The sequence below is a fragment of the Eptatretus burgeri genome, chromosome 2 (assembly GCF_056783735.1).
Source record: "Eptatretus burgeri isolate ZD-2024b chromosome 2, Ebu_testis_v1, whole genome shotgun sequence".
Classification (NCBI taxonomy): Eukaryota; Metazoa; Chordata; class Myxini; order Myxiniformes; family Myxinidae; genus Eptatretus; species Eptatretus burgeri.
In genome coordinates, this window is record NC_140962.1 from 153,097,425 (window position 1) to 153,118,910 (window position 21,486).

Below are 21,486 nucleotides of genomic sequence, written 5' to 3' on the forward strand. Positions count from 1 at the left end.
TGTGTATGTGTATGTGTATGTGTATGTGTATGTGTATGTGTATGTGTATGTGTATGTGTATGTGTATGTGTATGTGTATGTGTATGTGTATGTGTATGTGTGTTTGTGTGTGTGTGTGTGTGTGTGTGTGTGTGTGTGTGTGTGTGTGTGTGTGTGTGTGTGTGTGTGTGTGTGTGTGTGTGTGTGTGTGTGTGTGTGTGTGTGTGTGTGTGTGTGTGTGAGGGATAGGGATGTTGTTCAGTGTGATGTGTGGTGTACTGCTATGTTCCTTGGTGTAATTTGTGAAAAGAGTGACTGCTGATTTTGAAGGGGCTACTTTTATTCTATTGATGGTGAGCCAGGTTTGTAGGGTGCTGAGGAAGGGTTGACGTTGCTATGGGTAGCGGTAACGGTTGTCTTCTGCGTACGAGGTTATTTGTACGTTTTTGGGTGGTGGTGGTGGAGTGTTGTGCATGAGAAGATGAAAGAATGAACGGGATAGGATTGAGCCTTGAGGGACTCAGTAAGGAAAGCATCGTGGGTGTGATGCCTTGCTGATAAAAATTACTTATGACTGCATAGCATCGGTGTAATGATTACGATGTCTATGAGGTCTCGTCAGAAAGTGATTGTTCTGTGTGTTTGTTCAATCCTGATCTTATTCCCATGGTCCCCCCCCCCAAAAAAAAATAAAATAAAATAAAATAAAATAAAAAGGATATAAAACACAAAAAACATGGTTTTCCAATTTTAAATATACAGCGTAATGTTTTTGTCATATTACAGTAGATCCTCACTGAAAGAACACGATTTCTCAAAAAACACGGTTTTTCTCTTGAGGTGTCGGTTATAACGTGGTTTCGAAGAGAAGGTCAACGACCTTTCTTACACTGTGCTGAACAATACAACTTGCATCTCAGTCCTTTGCCATGCCATCTTCTGAGTTGAGGCCCAAGGGGATCTTTTCTCCCCTCGTCCACAGAATCAGAAATTCATGTTTGGTTTAATGAATAGAATATGCCTAGTGTTGGCTTAATGGTTAGGGTGGTGGGCTTGGGATCTTAGGATCCTGAGTTCAAATCCCACTCATCTATTGAATTAATATCAGGTGGGGCTGACTCTGCCTGTCATCCTTCCGAGGTCGGCAAAATGAGTGCCGGCTTGCTGGTATCCTGTGTCGGAGTGGCGTCCCGTCCAGGATTGTGTCCAATAGCCAAGGAGACTGCTTAAGCAGCACCAACGCTCTGCACAGAGAATAGTCCCAATGGCTGGACGGATGGAATACCATCCTACAGCATGACGCTTCCTTTTGCAAAATTTGTGGGTTCCTGGACACAGACTTGTGCACATTGCTAATTGTGTCATCTGAAGATATATGCACCGCCATCATGCCTTTCAAGGAGAAATCTGGATTAATCACTGAACATAGCACTTGCCCATTGGACATGTTGATTTGACCAATGCAAGCATGCTTGTATGCATGTAGAGCACGACCGATGCCAGATTTTTGGGTCCAATGCTGATCCCGATTTTGGAGGGACCTAGTCCACCGATTTCCGATGTAGCGACCGATATTTTGTGGGGGGGGGGGGGGGGAATTCTAAAATTTTATATCAATTTCAAAAAAAAAACTTCTATTTTCTTAAAAACTCAACATTTGAGAACATTTAACTTAAATTATACTATGACCAAGCAAACAAATAAATAAAAATACACACACATCAAGAACTTAACACCATGAAGGCCAAACAGTCATTACCTCCACCACCGAAGGTGGACGGAGGTTATATTTTCATCCTTGTCTGTCTGTCTGTCTGTTTGTTTGTTTGATTGTGAACAAAATATCTCAAAAAGTTACGTGGACGAAACTTGGTGAACGAGTTGGTTAGGTGATAAGAACAAGCCGATTAAATTTTAGCTCAGTTCTGAATCCAGATCCGGCCTATCAGTGGGATACAAAATGTGAACTAATCATCCTGGTGGAGGTGTGCGCTCTACCAAGTGTCCTTCTCGTTGCCTCCACCACTGAAGGTGAAGGACGTTATGTTTTCGTGTGTGTGTGTGTGTGTGTGTGTGTGTGTGTGTGTGTGTGTGTGTGTGTGTGTGTGTGTGTGTGTGTGTGTGTGTGTGTGTGTGTGTGTGTGTGTGTGTGTGTGTGTGTGTGTGTGTGTGCGCAGGATATCTCAAAAAGTTATGGACAGCTTCGATGTGTGACAAGGACAAAATGATTAGATTTTGGTGAAGATCCGGATCCAGATACGAGAATTTTTTAAGTGATTCTTCACCATTGAGAGATAGGGCCAAAAACGATATGGAGCATGATGTTTCAACAATGTATTGGGCCCGACATGTTCTTGCGGATCAGGCATTGTGTGGCGGTGGTATGCGCTCTACCGAGTGCCCTTCCAGTTTTGACTTTTTGTTTTTTGTTTTTTAATTCCTCTTGCTTCCTGTGTTTGAAAAGTACAAAGTTGTTTCATGACTTCAAATATTAATTATTATATAAATATTAATAACTTTAAAATAAAGATGTAACAGTCAAAATGACTGCTGAAATGGTTCTTGGTCGGAAATATTTCTGCCTTTCGTAGTGTTAACAGATTCAACTTTTTTTTTTTTTTAAAGTACAAAATCCTTGCAAATCGAGTCTAAACTATCTTAGCAGAGTCTGGCAGTGCTCAGACATCAGAGTTCAGTTCTCTAGTACTGCCACTCAAGCAGTGGTAGATTGTAGTGAAGAAAACACAACTTCTCTGCATTTTCACCACTAAGGGAGGTCCTTCTTTTTTCGTAAATGTTCCGAACTGTACTGAATATCCTCTCACTGGGAACTGATGAGGGGGGTGCACAGAGATATCTTCTGGCCATTGGAGAGAGCGCTTTGTACCGAGCACTGTTCTGCTTCCACCACTCAAGTGGGTTGCCACTTCTCCGATCAATAACGGGCTCTCTGAGATAGCATTCGATCTCCTCACTTATTCCTTCGGCTACTGGTGGTACAGTTTGGGAACACAGCACACTGGCATAAATGTTATCCAGAAGACTGAGAGACTCTTCCACCAACCTTGGCCTTTTCGGGTCTCTTTCCTCTGTGGTCGTCTCTGGTGTGCTGGTCCTTTGCCTCTCAATGTCGGACTCCTCCCTGAGCCATTCTTTGGCTTTGCTCAATGTCACTTCAGATGAGAATGGACGCTCTTTGAAGCGAGGATCAAGCAAGCATGCCAACACCACTACTTTAGTATCCTCAACTTTTGCAAACCTGTTCCTCAGGCTCAGCAACATGGTGCTTCTTAGGGTCCGAATGCCCCTGGTGTTGGGTCCCTGTGACTGAAGCAGCCGCTTGAGCACTGCCAGACTTGGAATGATGGATGAAGCAGAGGCCTCAGCTTTGCTCATTTCCAAGGTTACCTCTTCGAACGGGGTCAAAGTCTCAACCAGGTTTGAGACAATGCCCCACTCTTCAGCACTTGGACATACAAAATCCTCACGCTCACTTGAGTAAACAATGAGTGCACGTTTTTGCTCCAACATCCTCTGGAGCATGTAGAGATATGAATTCCATTGGGTTGGCACTGCTTGCAGTATTGTATGTGCAGGAAGCCCAACTTCCTCTTGAATTGCATGAAGCCTTTGCTTGCTGAGGACTGAATGGTTAAAGTGCGTGGCACACCGCTTCAACTTTTCCAGAAGGACCCCAACAATTCTTTCGGCTTCAAGGCCATCATTAATGACCAGCTGCAGAGTGTGAGCACTGCAGCTCAGATAGGGCACATCCACCAGTCTCATGCTTCTAATCATGTTGGCCCCACTATCTCGCAGCACCAGTAGCACGTGCTCTTTGTCAATACCCCAGTGCTCCAGCATTTCCACAAACATGGGGCCAATGTAATCCCCATTGTGGGAATCTGCCATCTCCTTGACATTGAGGACCACTTGTATTCTCTTCCAGTTGCTGTCAATGAAGTGAGCAGTCATGCTCATCAGGGACTCAGTGGAGCCTGACCAGCAATCAGTGGTGAAGGAAATGCTGTCACCTGCGTTTTCCTTTGAAATGAGGCTCCGTATTTTCTCGACCACTTTTTGGTGAACTTGTTTCAGCATTTCAGTGCGGTAGAATTTTTCACTCTTTATAGTGTACCTGGGCTCTGCTGCAGCCAACAACCTCTGGAACCCAACATTGGACACCATGGTAAAAGGCTGGACGTCAGTGGCGATCATTTCCAAGATAAGCCGATCAAAGGTTCTTGAACGAGCGTCAGCTGCTGACCATTTGGCTTGTCTATCGAACACTTGCTGCAAAGTGGACTGGCTTGATGCGGTCGGTTTGGTGCTCTCGTGCACCACTCTTTCTTTTAGTGCCTCTTCATAGGCTTTTTTATGGTGCGCTTTCAGGTGTCCCCACAAATTGCTGGTGTTTCTTTGGGAAGCTTTTCTTGCACCCTGGCTCACCATTACTGCACAGATGTTGCATTGCGCTGCTGTGCCATCTTCCATTGATGTGAAATAACTCCACGCCATGCTCTTATTTCTACTTTCTTTGTCAGCCATCTATTAAAAAATGCCAACGAGGAAAAAAATGATCATAAATATCAGCTCGACTTATTTTTAAATTATTTCAGTTTTCCAATTGAAGCATTCAAGTATTTTATGAATCTATAATAATAAATGTTTGTGTGTGCATGTGCGTGTGCGTGTGTCAGTGTCAGTGTGTCTCCTCCATAACTCCAAAACCATGAAACCTAATGGCCTGAAACTTTACAAGCACACCAAGGGAACTCCAAGGAAGTGCAGAAATGAAAATTGGGGCTTGGAACATTAATTGTTTTGGAATTTTTGAACATAATTAACGGCCTTATTTAATTATCCTTTAACAAGGTGTCATCCTTGGTCACCTCGCTGTCCCTCATGAGGGCCTAAATTCGCCATTTATTTTTTGGCCTGCTCAACAATGCCTTGACTTGGAACAGGCCGCAATGATTTCTTAACGATAAAGTATTTTATATTTTTTTTCCACTTTCCTCACTCATATTTTTGAATGCCTGATCATCACATCTACGAATCGCTGGATACATTGCAATGCTTATAAACGCATGGAGACACCAGCGTTTTTGTGGATTTATTTCATTTCCGCACTTGCCATAACCTCTGGAATCTCTTAACCGGAGCCAAATTTCACAAAATTTAAACTGCTGTATTGACGTTAGCAGCAGTTCCAACTGCTAACAACAACAACAAAAAAACTTGTTCATTTCTCCAATTCGGACATTGTTTGACACTCCAGGTGTCTCCAAAGGGTGTTTAATATGATCGATTGGCAATTGCTAATCGCTTGTCAAGCACAAGCTTTGGCGATACACGGCAAAAGTACCCACGTTGTCCCTCTGCACTGTCACTGATAAACACAATCAAAAATACATTGATCGACCACCTGCCTGTGTTGCGCCTGACAGTGCCAAGCCTGCCATTCCTCATCAACGGATAGATGGAGGGAAAGAAAGGATGAAGCTCAGGATGGATGGATGGACCAAACTGATGTTTGCAAGCCATGATGAGACAGACGACGGTGGTGTAAATGACTTTTTAATCACAGCTGTTGTCGTTTTTGAAAATAAAATTATCAATTTACATTTGAAGCAACGTTAGATGATATTGTAAAATGAAGTACATAAATAAATGTGTTCCATTGTCTTAGTTAAATCGGACAAGAGTTTAAAATGTAACTTCAACTCGGAGCGGTCATGCTGAGCACCACCCGGAGATGCACCCCCTGGGAGTACTTCGGAGGTTACTAGGTGAGCGTTGTTTCCAAAACCCAAGCTCATTACAGATTCCATAGGGAATGTAATTGCAGATGAAGGAACAGCAGGTGGGAACTCATTCTTTCATTCATTCCTTACACCTCATATTCACTCTGGAGATTGGAGTATTGTGTGTTCATGAACAACTGCGGAACTTGTTGTGAATCCACTTTCCATCCAGCAATCCCATCTCTGTTTGTCCTTGCTCCCTCACCCCTCCTTCCTCTCTCACTCCCTCTTCCAACTTTCATGAAGTGATAAACAATAGGTGGTTGTGATAAGTTCCCACAGGTGGTTATGTTGGCGTATGGTATTTGTGTTGTGTTTTGACCCCGGAGTGTCAGGGAGTGTGAGGGTTGGGAAGATGGGCACTATTATTGGTGGTTGGAGCAGCTGCCAGGTTGGATTCCACAGTTTGAATTTTGGGATTCGGCTCAGGTTGAGAGATTCTGGGGCTTGATCGCATTTTGGTTGTAAAACGTGTGCTGAAATTAAATAAAGGCTGATAAAAACACTAGTGTCTCCAGGTGTCTATAAGCATTGCAGCTCGGGTATGATGGGCTCCAGGGTCTCTTGGCCTGAGCTGGGTTTTAGACTGTGGGGTTGAGCTTGACGGCATGTCCGGCTGCTGGAGGGGTGTTCGTTTTTCCGGTTCATGCATTCGATGGCACTCCGGGCATCTCTGAGTAGTGGGTGACCCCCTCGGAGAGATCCAGTTCCAGAGAGGGTAAACAGGGTGGCAGCCACAGTTCGAGTCGCATACCTCAAGGGAAACCTATGTTATAATCTCTTTTAAAATGGTACGTGCTGTTTGAAAGTGACGAGTGGTTTTGCTATCCTATTTGAATGTACCCCATTTTGTTCAATCCTGTATCAATGCTGGCAAACGGGACCATCCCCTGTGCTTCCCCTCAAGTACCCCCTTCCAAATGCAACCCCCCCCGCACCCCACGCTTTCTCTTTCTGTCCTCAAGTTACACAACCAAACACAAGTCTAAAACACCCCCTTCCCCTCCCCATTTCCCACTTCTTGCTTCCCCATCCTCTTTGCTCCCACCCACTACCTCCTGGAGTGTATAGCGACGTGTGGTGGAGCGTTGCTATCCCCTTCCTCCCTCCCCTCCTTCCTCCTCCTCTCCCACCCCGTAAAAATTCCTGCCAGTGAAGCGACAGGTTTTATTTGTTTGTGTAATAATAATAATTATTATTATGATATTATTGTTCATTATCTATTCTCATGAAATTAATTATAGTTCTTATTTTTTTCCTGAATACATAATCTCAGTGACTATCAAGCTAGAGAATGAGCAAATCAGATTTTTGCACAGCTATGGATGAAAATGAAATGTGTGATTTATCCCAAAGATTGTAAATAGAGAGTAATGTATGGTTTGTTTATCCGTGCCCCTGAGAAGCCGATGGTGAAATGCAATGTGCTCTCATGGAGGTTGACAGCTCATTCTAAATCGATCCGCTTTCCCAACAGCAAACACAACGAACATAGCTACAAGTGTCCGTTAATATTGTATCATAGTTATAAGGGTTGTAAAATGAGGTGAGCTTGCCAGTAAAGACCAAAAAAATAATTCTAACGTAGACCATTTGAAGCCACATTATGTTCTCTCTCGTCCCTCTCTCTCGTCATCTCACGAAAAGGCAACATAACGTGGCTTCAAATGGTCAATGTTAGAATTTTATTTTTTGGGTCTTTACTGGCTAGCTCGCCTCATTTTACAACACTTATAACTATGATACAATATTAACGGACATGACGACACACTCGACATACAACGTTATTGATACAGCCTCAGTTTTTAACCAAGTAAATGCAAGTACCGGTAGCTGGATGGCTACGTTACCATAGACCAGGGGTCTCCAACCTGCGGCCCGCGGGCCACATGCGGTCCCTTAGACGGATTTATGCGGCCCGCGGTGCCATATTAAGTTTACATTACAATGCGGCCCGCGATACTGCCAATTTGTCAGGGTCAATGATCAAAGCGTTCTGTAATTTTTATTATGATTTTGATTCATATTAGACACATGTGTTTTTAACACGATTATTCATTTATCATATTCGTTGGCAAGAAAAATATATTCAGCACTAATTTTTGTTTAAATTTCCGCATATTAATTGTATTTTTTTTTCCGGAATTTAGCGTCCTTTTTTTGGGGTTACAGCCCTCCGCCCCTCACCACTTTGGTTTTGTGGCCCTCCGCCCAAAAAGGTTGGAGACCCCTGCCATAGACGATGAGTTACAGTCATGCTTTTCGAACGCGTGCTTTAAACGCGCATCTGTCGGGATGTCGACCGACTGAAGCAGGTCAGGTCAGGTATGGGAGCATGAGCCAGAGCAGTACGTCGCTACGTCCACTTTCCGCCGGTACTCCAGGGGCTTCCGTACGGCCATCCCCCAGGCAGATGCCTGGCCCATCCCCATCTGCTTGAGATCCATTACAGCCACAGCTGACGCTCACGGACTATGCAGTTAACAAATCTCATTTGAGTCTCTCTCAGCAACCGCTCGTTGGACACTAAGTCCGACCAGCGATAGCCAAGGATTCTCCGAAGAGACCTGGTACCAAAGGAATTAAGTCTCTGTCTCAGATCCCTGGTCAGAGTCCAAGTCTCACATCCATAGAGCAAGACTGGAAGCACCAAGGACCTGAAGCCCTTGCTGCAAACATTGCAGGTATGGGATTTCTCTCCTGGAGGAAAGTGCACCTGCACGGCTACTCTTCCACATGACTTTGCATGTGGATCCGATGGTGAGATGACTGACGTAATGTCTTCCCACAAAAAAAACACGTGCATGGTGGATCCCTGGTGTGAATGCATGTGCATGTACATATTGCGGTGAGGAGGTTGAACAAATTGTTGGTCACACACAGTACAGACATAAGATATCTTTGTAGGGATTTCAGCATGTCTTACCAAATGGGTTTCATTATGTACATGAAAAGGATATTCAGTGCACTTGTATTCTTTTTCCCAGGAATCTGGTCGGTGCTTCTCCATGTGAGTCTTCAAAGCAGTCTCAGCAGTGAAGCTGTGAGAGCACGAGCTGCAGGTGAACTTCCTGATCCGATTGTCACGTATCGCTGAGAAGATAGAAAAAAAACCCCCCAAAGAATAAAGGAGTTCAGCACCTGGTACATTAGAAAGAGGTCGGAGGTACAACAGTCAACTGATCTCGCATGCAGTTCGACAATGTGTCATTTGTATATCACACAAGCCAGGACAAAATGATCAATAAATCTAAACCTGCCCTGCAGTTCAACCTATTAACAAGTGTCATCATCTTCATTGAGTTTTCAGAATGTAAAAACACCGTTTAGCTTTGTACACATTTGTCAATGTGTGCAACAATTTTCACTTCACTGCAATGGCACGTACAGTGACAAAAGTGTATCGTCGCAGAGAGACTGATAAGCAGGAAAATAATCTCCCAGCCATTATCGCTGGAGAGGAAGGAAGAAATCTAGGGGTTCTGCTGGAACTCGTGATTCTACTTCTTCTTTTGGATGCAGCAAGTGGTTGTGAGTAGCAGTAGTGGGGAAGGTGTTGGAGACTAATTAGGGATCAGATGGGGGAACCATTTAGATAAATATGCACAAATTAAAGGTCGTCATGATGGATTTACAAAAGGGAGGTCATGTTTAACAATTTATTGCAGTTTTTTTTTTGTATGCCTTGTTGAGGCTCGTATGAGAGCCAACACATAACGCACAGCAAGGGGGCCATGAGACAGGAGGGGCGGGAGTGGGAAGGACAAAACAGTGGGGAACAGACATTAGGAGATCTGTGGAAGGGAGAGGGATGGCACGGGGAACATGGGGTATAAAAGATGGACATTACAGGGACTTTCGGGAAGGAAAGCAGGGAATTTGAAGGAGGTGGGTATGGGGTGGATTAACGGTGGTTGAAAAGATCAAGGATTTGGATGTGGGACGATAAGAGGTGGTGGTGAACAGCTGTTTTGAAGGCCTGGAGGGAAGAATGGGATTCAGCAGAGTGAGGGAGTTTATTCCAAAGACAGCAAAAAAGAGGAATGAAAGAGTGAAAGTCAGCAGTGATTTGTGATTTTGGTAGTTTTACCAGAAGGGGGTTGTTGGCGGACCTCGAGCACCCTGCGGAAATATGGTGGGGACAAATCGCAGAGAGAGCGGGGGGGGGGGGGACGAGAATGGAGAGCAGATGGTAGAAGACAGAAAGACCACCAACCTGCCTGCGGTGATTGGGTGAGAGGCCCAAAGACTCAGCCTCATCGCGGGAAATGCCTTGGTTTCCACAGCGTGAAGCCGAGATAGGGGGGAGGCAGGAGCACCAGCCCAGAGGGGAGAGCAGTACTCCATCAGGCTGCAGACAAAAGCTTTGTATGTGGTCAGGAGCACAGGTGGGCCGAGGAAGGACTTTACACAACGGAGGATTCCCAGTCGATGATTGGCTTTGGAGGCGAGGTTGGAAATGTGGCTTTCCCAGGAAAGATCATGGCAGATAGTGAGACCCAGAAGCTTGAAAGAAAGGACTTCTTCCAGAGGATTGTTGAGAAAGTAGATGGGGAGGGGGGGTTCCAAACAGTCCTTTCGGAGAGACATTGCTGCTTGCCGGTCTGAGGGATGACAGATGGTACGGCAGAGGGTAGAGTCATCAGCAAAGAGATAAAGAGGATTTTCCAGAGAGTCGGAGAGATCATTGATGAAAACCAGAAAAAAACAGGGCCCAGAACGCTGCCTTGAGGAACTCCAGCCTGGATAGGAAGGGGGATGAAAGAACTCCATTTAGGGCCACACGTTGACTGCGACAGGAGAGGAAGTCTGCGAGCCATGAGTGGAGATGGCCTTGGATACCATAGAAAGAGAGTTTGGTGAGCAGGGCAGGGTGCCAGACCGTGTCAAAAGCACGTGACATGTCGAGGGATACGGCTCTAATTTCATGTCGGGCATTGAGGACCTCAATCCATTTTCTATGAAGCAATTCCTGGTTTGGTGGATGAGAGACGTGCAGTGCATGTAGTTTTATTGACTTTCAGAAGGCATATGATAAGGCACCATAGAGAAGGCTGTTCAGTCAGGTGAAGGCTTGTTTAAGCTCTTGCCACAAACACTGCAGGTATCGGGTTTGCTTCAGGGAGGTCACGTCTGTTGATTTTGGAGTCGCGTTCCAGTGTATCGACATAGGTAGTAGCACGACATCCTCTTGAGCGATGACCATGAGAAGGTTCCCAGAAGAGTACCATCTTGGCCATCTCTCAGTCACTTCTCCAGCAGTGTTCACTGAACCCAAGAAATTTCTGGAGTAGTGACTCCGATACTCTAGGGATATTTCCATACTGTTGTTCCTTCGTCGAGTGTGCTCTCCATGAAACATTGAGCGACACTCTCAAAAGTCTGGTGTATGTATACACGGTCAAGCCGTTCGGACTGTGTGTTGGCCATTGTGCAAGTTTATGCTCCGTACAGGAGAACATTCTCGACTGCGGCGCGGAAGAAGTGTTCCTTCAGTTCTCTGCATAGGTCACTCCTCCAAATAAAATTCATCTTTGCCGATGCTGCCCAGGCTTTCATAATCCAGACCTCCATGTCTTTAACAGCATTGTCAACGTATGATCCCAGATATTGGAAATCTGCGACACACTTCAATTTGTTACCTCTCAGAGAAACAAGATCACGAACGTTGCTGAGACCGACTTCTGCAGCTGCACACTCAACCCTGTGTAGTCGTTGTTGCGCTTCAGCTGGCATGTCAGAGAGAAGGCTGATATCGTCGGTGAAATCGGTGTCTGTGATGGTGATAGCTGGTTAACGACTGCTGCGCCTCTCATTTAGAGTGCATCCTCGCTGCTCATACCCGTTGATTGCTGATCATAAAGCAAAGTTGTGAGTGATAGAGGTAGTGGGCAAGGGTGTCGCCTTCGAGGATTCCGGCCAGTATCTGGAAGAAGTCCGTTTCGTCGTCGGGTGAGCACACGCGAGCTGTTGTTTCCCCCAATACATAACACCTATGACGTTCACGAGTTGTTGAGGAATGCTGTATGCAATCAGGATCTTAAGCCTGGTGTTGTGAGATTTAGCGAGATCTAGTGGCCTGGTGGTGGCTTGGGATCCTAGGGTCCTGAGTTCAAGCCCCGTTGGCCGCTGAATTGACACCAGGGGGTTGATCCAGTCTGTCATCCTTCCGAGGTCGGCAAAATGAGTACCAGCGTAATGGTAATCCATTACGTAATGGGCTTCGATGTGGATTCTCCGAAGAAGTGTAAGGATTTGTTCCGGTGTTGATCAGTTTCGGCAAAACCCGTTTTGATTGTTGCACAGTATTGGCTCAATGTGCGGCCTTATCCTGTATTGGAACAATTTGTTGTAGATCTTGCCCGAGATACAAGTTAGGCCGATTCCACGATAATTCTTTGCAACACCTAGAATCTCTTTCTTCAGGAATGGTACGATTTCACTGTTCCACCACTGAATTGGTTTATCCCCAGTCAGGGCTTTGTTGCAGATTTTGAGTAGCTGTTCAGCAAGTGCGCCACTTGTCAAATCTCTGGTGGAATTCCTCCGACTCCTCCTACTCCTCATGCAGCACAAGGCTGAGAGCTCGGCTGTGCCACTGATGCAATACCCCTATTACCAGTACACAGGTACTCATTTTACTGACCTCCGAAGGACGACAGGCTGAGTCAACCCCACCTGGTACTAATTCAATGGCAAAAAAGGGACTCAAACTCGGGACCCTAAGATCCCAAGCCAGCCACCCTAACCACAAAAAACCAACACCAGGATTATGGTGGAACTCCGTCAATACCCGATGCTTTGTTGTTAGCCATTGATTTTATTACTATTATTAATTATTTCATTGTGAAGTTTCCTGTATCAACTGGCAGTATCTCATTCACAACAGTAAGAGTAGGAGCTATGATGATAGCTGCGGGCTGTCCCAGAAGGTTTGCGAAGAAGTCCTTCCATTTTGCAATCCTTTTGGCAGAATTGCAAGCTCTAAGTTTTCCCCGGTTGCTGCTTGCAACCGGTACACGGAAAAAAAACAAAAACAAAAAAAACCCCGGAACATCACCAACAAATCAAAGAAAGGTGTTTACAATTCTTAAATACCGTACATGATTTCAAAAGCTTTGATGTACTCCATGTCTAGGCAACCCTTGGAACTGTGAAACGTATGACATGAAGGTGTACCAGGAAGCAAGTACAGTAGGTTTTCACGGTTAACCCCAGCACCCGAGCACCGGACAAGCGACTGCATTTTTCTTTGCCCTCGTGGCAGTTTTTAAACCAATTGTCAATTGGTTATTTACTTGAATCAGGTGTGCTTTAGAATTAGTACCAGCTTGCAGGGAATGATTGAGCCATTCGAGTATCCTGTCTCCTGGGTGTCCTCAGTGGTCTCTTCATCGTTAAGCAGTCTCCTGTGCTATTGGGCACAATCCTGGACGGGTCGCCACTCCGGCGCAGGATACTCGAATGGCTCGATCATCCCAGCAAGCTGGTACTCACTTTGCCAATCTCAGAAGGATGACAGGCTGAGTCAACCCCACCTGGTATTAATTCAATGGATGAGCAGGATTTGAACTCGGGAACGTAGGAACCCAAGCCCACCACCCGAACTATTAAGCCAACACCAGGCATAGGAGCCCACCAGAATATCGATATCGGGAAAAATTGATACCGATGGAGCCTAGTATGCATGAAGGATAGATTCTATTTTTACAGTTTGCTCCAGTCAAACTGGGGTACTTTTTACTTTTGATACTTGCTCGCAAATTTAATCTTACTTTAGCGGTTACTACCCAATGATCTGAACCCACCAAGTGGAACCTGCCGTACGATCCGCAGTTCATGGCACTGTTTTTCCACTTTTTGTTGATAGGAATGTAATCCATATGTGGTCTATGCTGGGTGGCATAAGTGAAAGTCCAGAGTTTATGTTTACGTTTTTGGAACATATTACTCAGATAATTTCATATTTTGCCATGAGATATAATAGATATCTACCATTCCTAATGTGACACTGTAATATGAGATCAAACACTCAGCTGGACGGAGTTTTGCGTTCATATTCCCTCCGACTATGATTATGTTATGTTTCGGGACATTATTTACGAGTTCCGCCAGCTGACCGTACAATGCTAATGCATCTTCCTCCGACGATACGTTGGGCATGATATCATTGTTGCTTCAGGATTACTGTTGAAGGTTACTACCATCATACGGCTATTGATAGACTCAATGTTATTCAGGCTTTTATATGCAGTGTTGCTGATAAGATCAGTACCAGACTTTCAACCAAATATATATATATATATATATATATATATATATATATATATATATATATATATATATATATATATATATATATATATATATATATATATATATATATACACACACTCCCGGTCAAAAGTTGTAGAACACCCCCATTTTTCCAGTTTTTACTGAAATTTAAGCAGTTTAATGTTTCAATGTGCTCTGAAATTAAAGCAGAGAACAAATAAACAATTGCAGATAAAAACGAAATCATGGAATCGTTTAGTTGAACAAAATTTAATCTAAATTTTTGACTCATCAAAGTAGCCACCTTTTTCAGATATAACAGCTGAACATACTCGTGGCATTATTTCAACAATGGAAACTAAATATTGTTCGGAAAGTTCTTCCCAACACCGTTGCAGAAGTTCCCACAAATGTGTTGCACTTGTAGGTTGCTTTGCTTTCACCGTTCTGTCCAGTTCATCCCAAACCAGCTCGATGGGGTTTAAGTCTGGAGACTGAGCTGGCCATTCCATGATTTGAAGCCTACCGTCTTGTTCTTTTCTTCTAAGGTAGTTCTGACATAGCCTGGAGGTATATTTTGGGTCATTATCTTGATGTACGATGAACCCCTGACCAACTAGGCGTAGACCAGAGGGTATTGCATGGCGCTGCTAAATGCTGTGGGAGACCTTTTGGTTCAGGGTGCCAGTCACTCTGTGCAAGTCGCCGACTCTGGATCCAGCAAAAGAGCCCCAGATCATCACGCTTCCTCCTCCATGTTTGACAGTTGGTGTCACACACTGAGGAACCATCCTTTCACCTACTCGACATCGTACAAAAACCCTGCGTGATGAACCGAAGATTTCAAATTTTGATTCATCAGTCCAGAAGACCTTCCAGTTTTCAGTAGTCCACTGGTGGTGCTTCATGGCCCAGGCAAGCCTCTTTTTCTCATTTTGCCATCTTAGCAATGGCTTTCTTACTGCCACTCGACCTGTCAGACCTGCAGCTCGAAGTCTTCTCTTCACAGTTGAAACTGAGACTTCCTGACTTCGACCAGTGTTAATCTGTGCTTGAAGCTGCTGTCCTGTGAGCCGCCTATCACGCAAGCTGTTGACTCTCAGAAACTTGTCTTCTGATTGTGTTGTGGCTTTGGGAAGAGTTCGAAACAGCGTAGCAGTTACCTTGAGCAAGTCTTCTTGGGTTGCTTTATGCAGCTTATTCGGCTAGAGGAGTGTGGAAGGGGTCAATCATTTGTATAATCCTAGCCACCTGAGTTTAGTTGATTAAATGAGAGCTGGTTGGCTATTCCCTCCATTCACAGGTGAGAGATGTAGGTGGGTCATATATATATATATATATATATATATATATATATATATATATATATATATATATATATAATATATATACATATAATATATATATATACAATGTCTTTAAATCCACCAGATCATTTATATATGCACTTCTTTCAATCCTGACAAATCTCACACCCTCACCATCTTTCTCTCTCTGAAAGGACTGTCTGGCAACCCCGTGTCCCACATCCTGTCTACTTTCCAATTCGAATGAGGAAGTTCAGTCATTCAAACTCCTGGGTTATTATTGCCGTTCATGATTTTTAACGAACCATATCACAAAAAGCAATGGCGTTCAAATCGTGGCTAAGGGGTCATTTTCAACGTGACGAAATGATTCAAAAACATAAAAGGCAATATTAACTGAAAACAAAGGAATTTATTATAATTGCATGGAGTGCATTGTCAATGCAGAGATAGGTATAGTCCAGTACTGCACACGCTGCGTGTCTCAGTTAACGCATCACAAAGTTATTTTTATTTATTTATTTATTTTTACTTGTGTAATTCCACAGTAACGTCGTCAAAGTTTACGTAATGCTATCCGATGTGCAATGAAGTCATCCTACAAGCGCTCATTCCTAATACATAAGCTCTCGGGAGCCTTTCTCAATGGGCACGATGTTACGAGGACCTCTTGTAGCCCCATTCTCACACAGCGCTCACTCCTCTGAAACACAACCTGAGCATTATAAGACAGATATGATAGAATATCAGTACTATTACAATTACGCAGAAGGAAATTATTTCAGTAACTCTGACATCACCAACATCGTTCATCATGGCTTTCAACCAGGTAGCAATACATGCCAATAGAGTGAATGCGTGGCCATGACTTGGAATAATCAATCCAAACACCTGATAGATGCTTATTCGGACACTTTACTCACCCAATCACATCTAATTTCACCTCATGGCGATGTTTAGCATCGCTACTAAGATTTTCCAGGTGATTGAACGACGTTTGAGCGGACTACACAACAAAAATTACCAACAGTATCACACAAGCCGGAAGGAGACATGGGTGGTCGCTATACAATTGTATACTAGTCATACAGTTTTTGACGGATCGGGCTGAAGTTCTTTGACAAAGAAGTTGATTACAGTGCGCATAAAAGCGCGGAAGCTGATTTTTGATTTTCGGGGAAAAATATTTTTTTGGATTTTTTCAAAAATTTCAGTCCCGTTTGCTTAGCAACGGTGGCGTCCATAGCAACGGTGCTCAAAAGCATACAACTCACTGATCTCTACACCTGGATTAGTCGCGTCCACAGCGATTGTATACCAAGGAGTGAAGTCACCGGAAGTTCACTTTCCGCCATCTTGTCTCCCCCAAAACATCACTGCAGCAAAGTACGAAAACAGCAGACTGGCAGTAAGAAATCTCCAAATGCAAGCAATAAACTTTTCATGTAACTCATGCAAAGTTTTATTAGTTGGTGTAATGAACTTGTGGAAATCACAGACCTCATGTGACCATGAGAGAATGTCACTTTGCATGGTTTAATCACCTTTTACGTCTGTGCGCTGACAGGGATTACAGATTTACAGACCGCACCGCACCGGTAAGCTTACTAACTCAAGTCCTGAACTATATGATCGTAACTTGTTCAATCATTGTCATGCTATTCCTGCATGCCGAAATTATTGAAAACGAATTGATCTTTTCGGGCAAAAAAAAAAATCTTTTTCATTACAGGGTAAAAAAAAAAAGTCATGTGTTCTACGTTTACGAGAGCACTCTGCAAGAACCACTTTTGCCATTCATGCATTTCACCGTAGCGTAGCAATCTCATGGATGGTGTCAATTTTTTGAGCAAATTCTAGCGAGGGAGGGTTTTGAAAAAATGCAAAAGCTTTGTACGTCTGTGAAAATGGCGAAAATGTTGAACGACCCCTCACAGTACTTAATGAAATCACTTGTTTTGTTTGTTTGTAACATAACATAGGTTTACCCTAAGCAATCCAGCAATGCCATCCTGTGCAGCAATTGGATGCACCATTTGTGATGACCGGGCAACACACCAAAAAAAAAAATATTATCACTGCACAAAAAGAAAGTTCACACTTGTTTGAGTGTCATAATTCTTAATACAATCAATTAAAGAAACTAAAATTAATATGAACATATGAAGAATATTGTTACTTGTGACAAAAGCAAATTGTTAGAAATCCGCTAGATCCTGACGAGTTTGTGAAGATTGGTGCAATTCAAAAAGTTCCAAGTTCAATGAGATTATGCGGGGTGAAATTGCTTAGCTTGGGATGTTGCACTCACCTGAATTTAAGTGGTGACCGGCATGTTTCATTGATCTGAAAGACGCCTTCCCTTAAATGCTGAGTTTAGTGAAGGTTATAAAACGTTTTTACAATATTTTACAATGTTTTCAAAATGGTTTCAAAAATCTTTGTTCATAATATTACAAAGTTGACAAAATATTTTTTAATCAATATTTGACAAAAATGTTTACACTAACATTTAGACTACATCCTTTGATAATATTTATTTTAAAACGTTTTCATAGTCTTATCTAGACTCAATATTTTATATCATTTAAACATTTTAAAAACTCTTTGGAAAAATGTTTTGTTTGCTGGTTTACATGTACGTATGTGGTAAAGTTTTCGAATGAATCTACATCGTGTACTATGTAAATGTTGTCTTTTTGATATTTGTTGTAAGAGGTACTGCATCTTGAAATTAAAGCAATTTAACTCATCAAGCTTTTATGTGATTTTCATCTCATTATTTACATGCATGTTTTGCAATTCACTTCTTTGAAAGTGTTCTGTAAATGTTAAGGGCAATGAAATAATATGTAAGCCTATTGGGGGTGGGGATGGAAGTTTGGGTCAGGCAGAATAAGTTTTTATATGTATACCTTTATGCAGAATTGGGTGAGGATTTATTTTTTTGGGGGGGGGGGGGGGTCTCGACTAGCGGGCGAAGATTTTTTTTTTTTTAACCATAAAAACTTCCATGCCCCCCTGAGAATCTCATGGTTCACCTCTTATTTTGGAGAGTGACAGATTAAAAACCAACAAATTAAACCCTTTAAGTTTGGAAATTTATTCACATATGCCTTCCCCAAAATCGCTCGCCTATGCGAAAACAAATTTTCCCCACAAAAAAAATCATTTCCCCTGCACTCTCTTTTGTACATTAAAAGTTTTGACCCTCCCACTTATGTTGAACCAAAATTCCCCCCCCCAACCATTTTTGCCCTCCCCTGCTATAAAAAAATGTCAAGGAAAACTTAACCTTAAAAAACAGTAAAAACAGCAAAAAAAAAAAAAAGAATTTTTAAAAATCCCTTAAAAAAACGTAAGAAAGTTGAAACTTTAAAAAATCCTTTAAAACATTAAGAAACGTAGAATAACAAAATTGCCTAAAATAACAAAACATATTTTAAATAACATAAAAAACCAATGTCACCCGCAAGGTGACCCGTATCTTGCCAAAAGGTGACCACGTGTGACTTCTTTAAGGTCACACTGAGGTGAACAGAGCTGCTATCCACCAGGAGCGACTCCTTGAGGAATATCTGCCTCCGAGAGATTCCAATGAGAATCGTTCTACAGAGTAACCATGAAAAATATGCGTTTGCCTCATAACATCACCAAATGACGTCATAATGTCTCAAGCTTGACATATCTAGAAAGCACTCATCGAGGTGTTCAATTTGAGGTATTACACGATATGGTTCCTAAAACTTGAAAATTTGACCTTGGGGTCAAAAACTTTCGACCTCCAGCGCTAACCATGAAGGTCAAGGCCGATCGCCACCAAAAATTAATCAGCTGAGCGCCAGACCATGAACTATATTCCCATGAAGTTTGAAGACGATATGATCAAAATTACTCAAAAAATAAGGGTTTCGTCGACTCCCCTGATTTGCGACAAAGTGACCTTGACCTTTAACCTTGACCTTGAAAATTTTATGCGCTGAAAGGGACCTCTATAGGCCTCTGATATGCGAAGTTACAAAAATTTCCAATGATAACTGTGCTCTGCAGAGTGATCGATACGTGATTACAGACAAACAAAAACAAAAAATAAAAATAAAAAAAACATACAAGCTGACTAACATATCTTGCAAAAACTTCGTTTTGGCAAGATAACAACATGACTTTAGTTTTGTTTTGTTATTGATGAAGTGACCTGGAGCCTAATGTAACTTGGATGTTAGGCCTATGTTTGTTTCCCGACCCAACCGTGTCGGGCCTCATAATATGCATTGATCGCCTCCTTGCAATTGCCAAGGAGCTCCAAGGGAATTTTCCGGAATTCGATCGAGTAATAGAAACAGTAATTTACTTCCAAAATCCAATAAAATATTAGACAGAAGTTGAAATATATTTGAAGAAATATATTTTGCAAAATCGGCCGGGCCCGGTTGAACGTTGCGTGTTGTGTTACTGCAGTTTGCCTCTTTTGGGGGAGACAAGATGGCGGACAGTGCACTGTCGGTGGCTTCACGCACGGAGCCGTCGTGACCAATCCGGGTGTAGAGATCAGTGATACAACTAGATCCTGGTATGAACCTACCAGTCAAGTTTCATCAAAATCGGTCGACTCCTCTGGCCTCCAGAGCTGTCCATTACAAACAAACAGACAGACAGACGGAAAACCTGAGAGTAACGGTTGTCTAGCGACCACCCAATAAAGGAATGGTGTTCAAACCGTTGCTAAGGAGTTGTTTTCACCTCGCTAAAATGGAGGAGGCCGTTGCTAATCAGAAGTAATCCAAACTTGCGTCCACCCATTCCGCTTGATATGAATGGCTCACATCCTTCATATATATCGTCATTCAATTTGCTCGTTATATTCTTTACTCACCTCCATTTACTGAGGTGCTGTTGCCGAGTCTGATTACAGTCCGAACGTTTTACACCAAATAAATACCTTTAAATTAATTAATAGCGCTCATGACGTCACTGTTCACGTCCTTATCTTTCAGCGAAACGATTTATGACATCACAACTCAACGCTTCACTTGATCACACCACTCACTGTGCTCCGGGTCCCTTCCCTCTGGAGGACCGAGGGAACCCTCCTCCTCCTTCACCTTGATCCGCACGACTCCACCAGGTCGGCCCTCTGCGGTCTTCCCACGTCCGGGCACCACGGTCCGTTCCGATCCTCTCCCCGCACGGCACGACTCCATGTACCGACAGAGCTCCACGTACATGGTGTACGTGAACCTTCGTGCGGACAAAGAACACAGTCGAACCCTCACGGTCGGGGGCTCAGCCCGAGCACAGAGAGCTCCGAGGATCTCGACCCCGAGACCCGTAACGGCGGCTCGGAGAGACTCCTCCGATAGACCCTGGATCTCCAGCCAGGCCGGGACGAGGCCGGGTCCACCACGATCTCTCGTCCAGTCCATTGTCTGTCAAGAACACGTGCTGCTAGATTCAAATAAATAAATAAATCACACGTTTGGTCCGTTTATTTTATTTATTTATTTATTTTCTTTCTTTCGATATTTTCAGACACATCATCATCATCATCATCATCATCATCATCATCTTCAACCACCAAACACTTTCTGACAGGAAATTCAACATTTTCTTCACGATTTACACTTCAATGTACGATGGAGATGTAACATCGATTTCCGGGTTTCCTGTTCCGGCAATATAGAACAATACATCCCTTTATGACGTGTGTGGTGAAATTCCGTGTGAATGTCATGTGATCGATCCGGTGTATCCTCAACAAATCCTCGGGGGTTCACGGACCATTCGCTACCTCATTAGTTGGCTTTGTAATTGGTGTACTTTTCATGGTGCCAACTCGGAAATATTTTCACATCATGAACTTTGTTCTATTTACTTGTCCAACCAATGGCAGCAGTGTCGGCATGTTTTAAAAACAAGCTCGAATGAGCTAAGATCCTCGTCCTCTTAACGATGACGTCATAAACACGAATATGACGTCATTGTGATGCATCAGGTTTGCGATAAATTATCTGTGCTAATGCCCGGCTTGATTCCCGCAAACAAAATTCAAATAGCTTGCCTAGTTTCGGAGATAATGGTAGAGGCGATTTCCATTAGCGGCGATATTATGACGTCAA

The 21,486-nt window shown here is 43.2% G+C and overlaps 1 protein-coding gene and 1 long non-coding RNA gene across 3 annotated transcripts in view; one reads left to right on the forward strand and one right to left on the reverse strand.

Annotated features, from left to right (window-relative positions):
• LOC147033591 (uncharacterized) overlaps nt 1–21,486 on the forward strand; it is a 45,669-nt gene that overhangs the window by 10,337 nt on the left and 13,846 nt on the right. Inside the window, exon 4 of one of the 2 annotated variants that reach the window (XR_015051696.1) lies at nt 5,430–5,729. The exons of the other annotated variant lie outside the window; for it this stretch is intronic. This is a non-coding gene — a long non-coding RNA (uncharacterized LOC147033591). Of the gene's footprint in view, nt 1–5,429; nt 5,730–21,486 lie in introns of those variants that run through there. 2 annotated transcript variants of the gene reach the window in all.
• Nucleotides 680–20,867, reverse strand: LOC147033593 (zinc finger BED domain-containing protein 4-like). Its single transcript, XM_085856479.1, has 3 exons — nt 20,418–20,867; nt 8,713–8,879; nt 680–4,527 (listed from the first exon to the last, which is right to left on the reverse strand). Exons 1-3 carry the CDS (start codon nt 20,791–20,793, stop codon nt 2,680–2,682), a joined length of 2,391 nt encoding a protein of 796 aa, XP_085712605.1. The 5' UTR covers nt 20,794–20,867; the 3' UTR covers nt 680–2,679.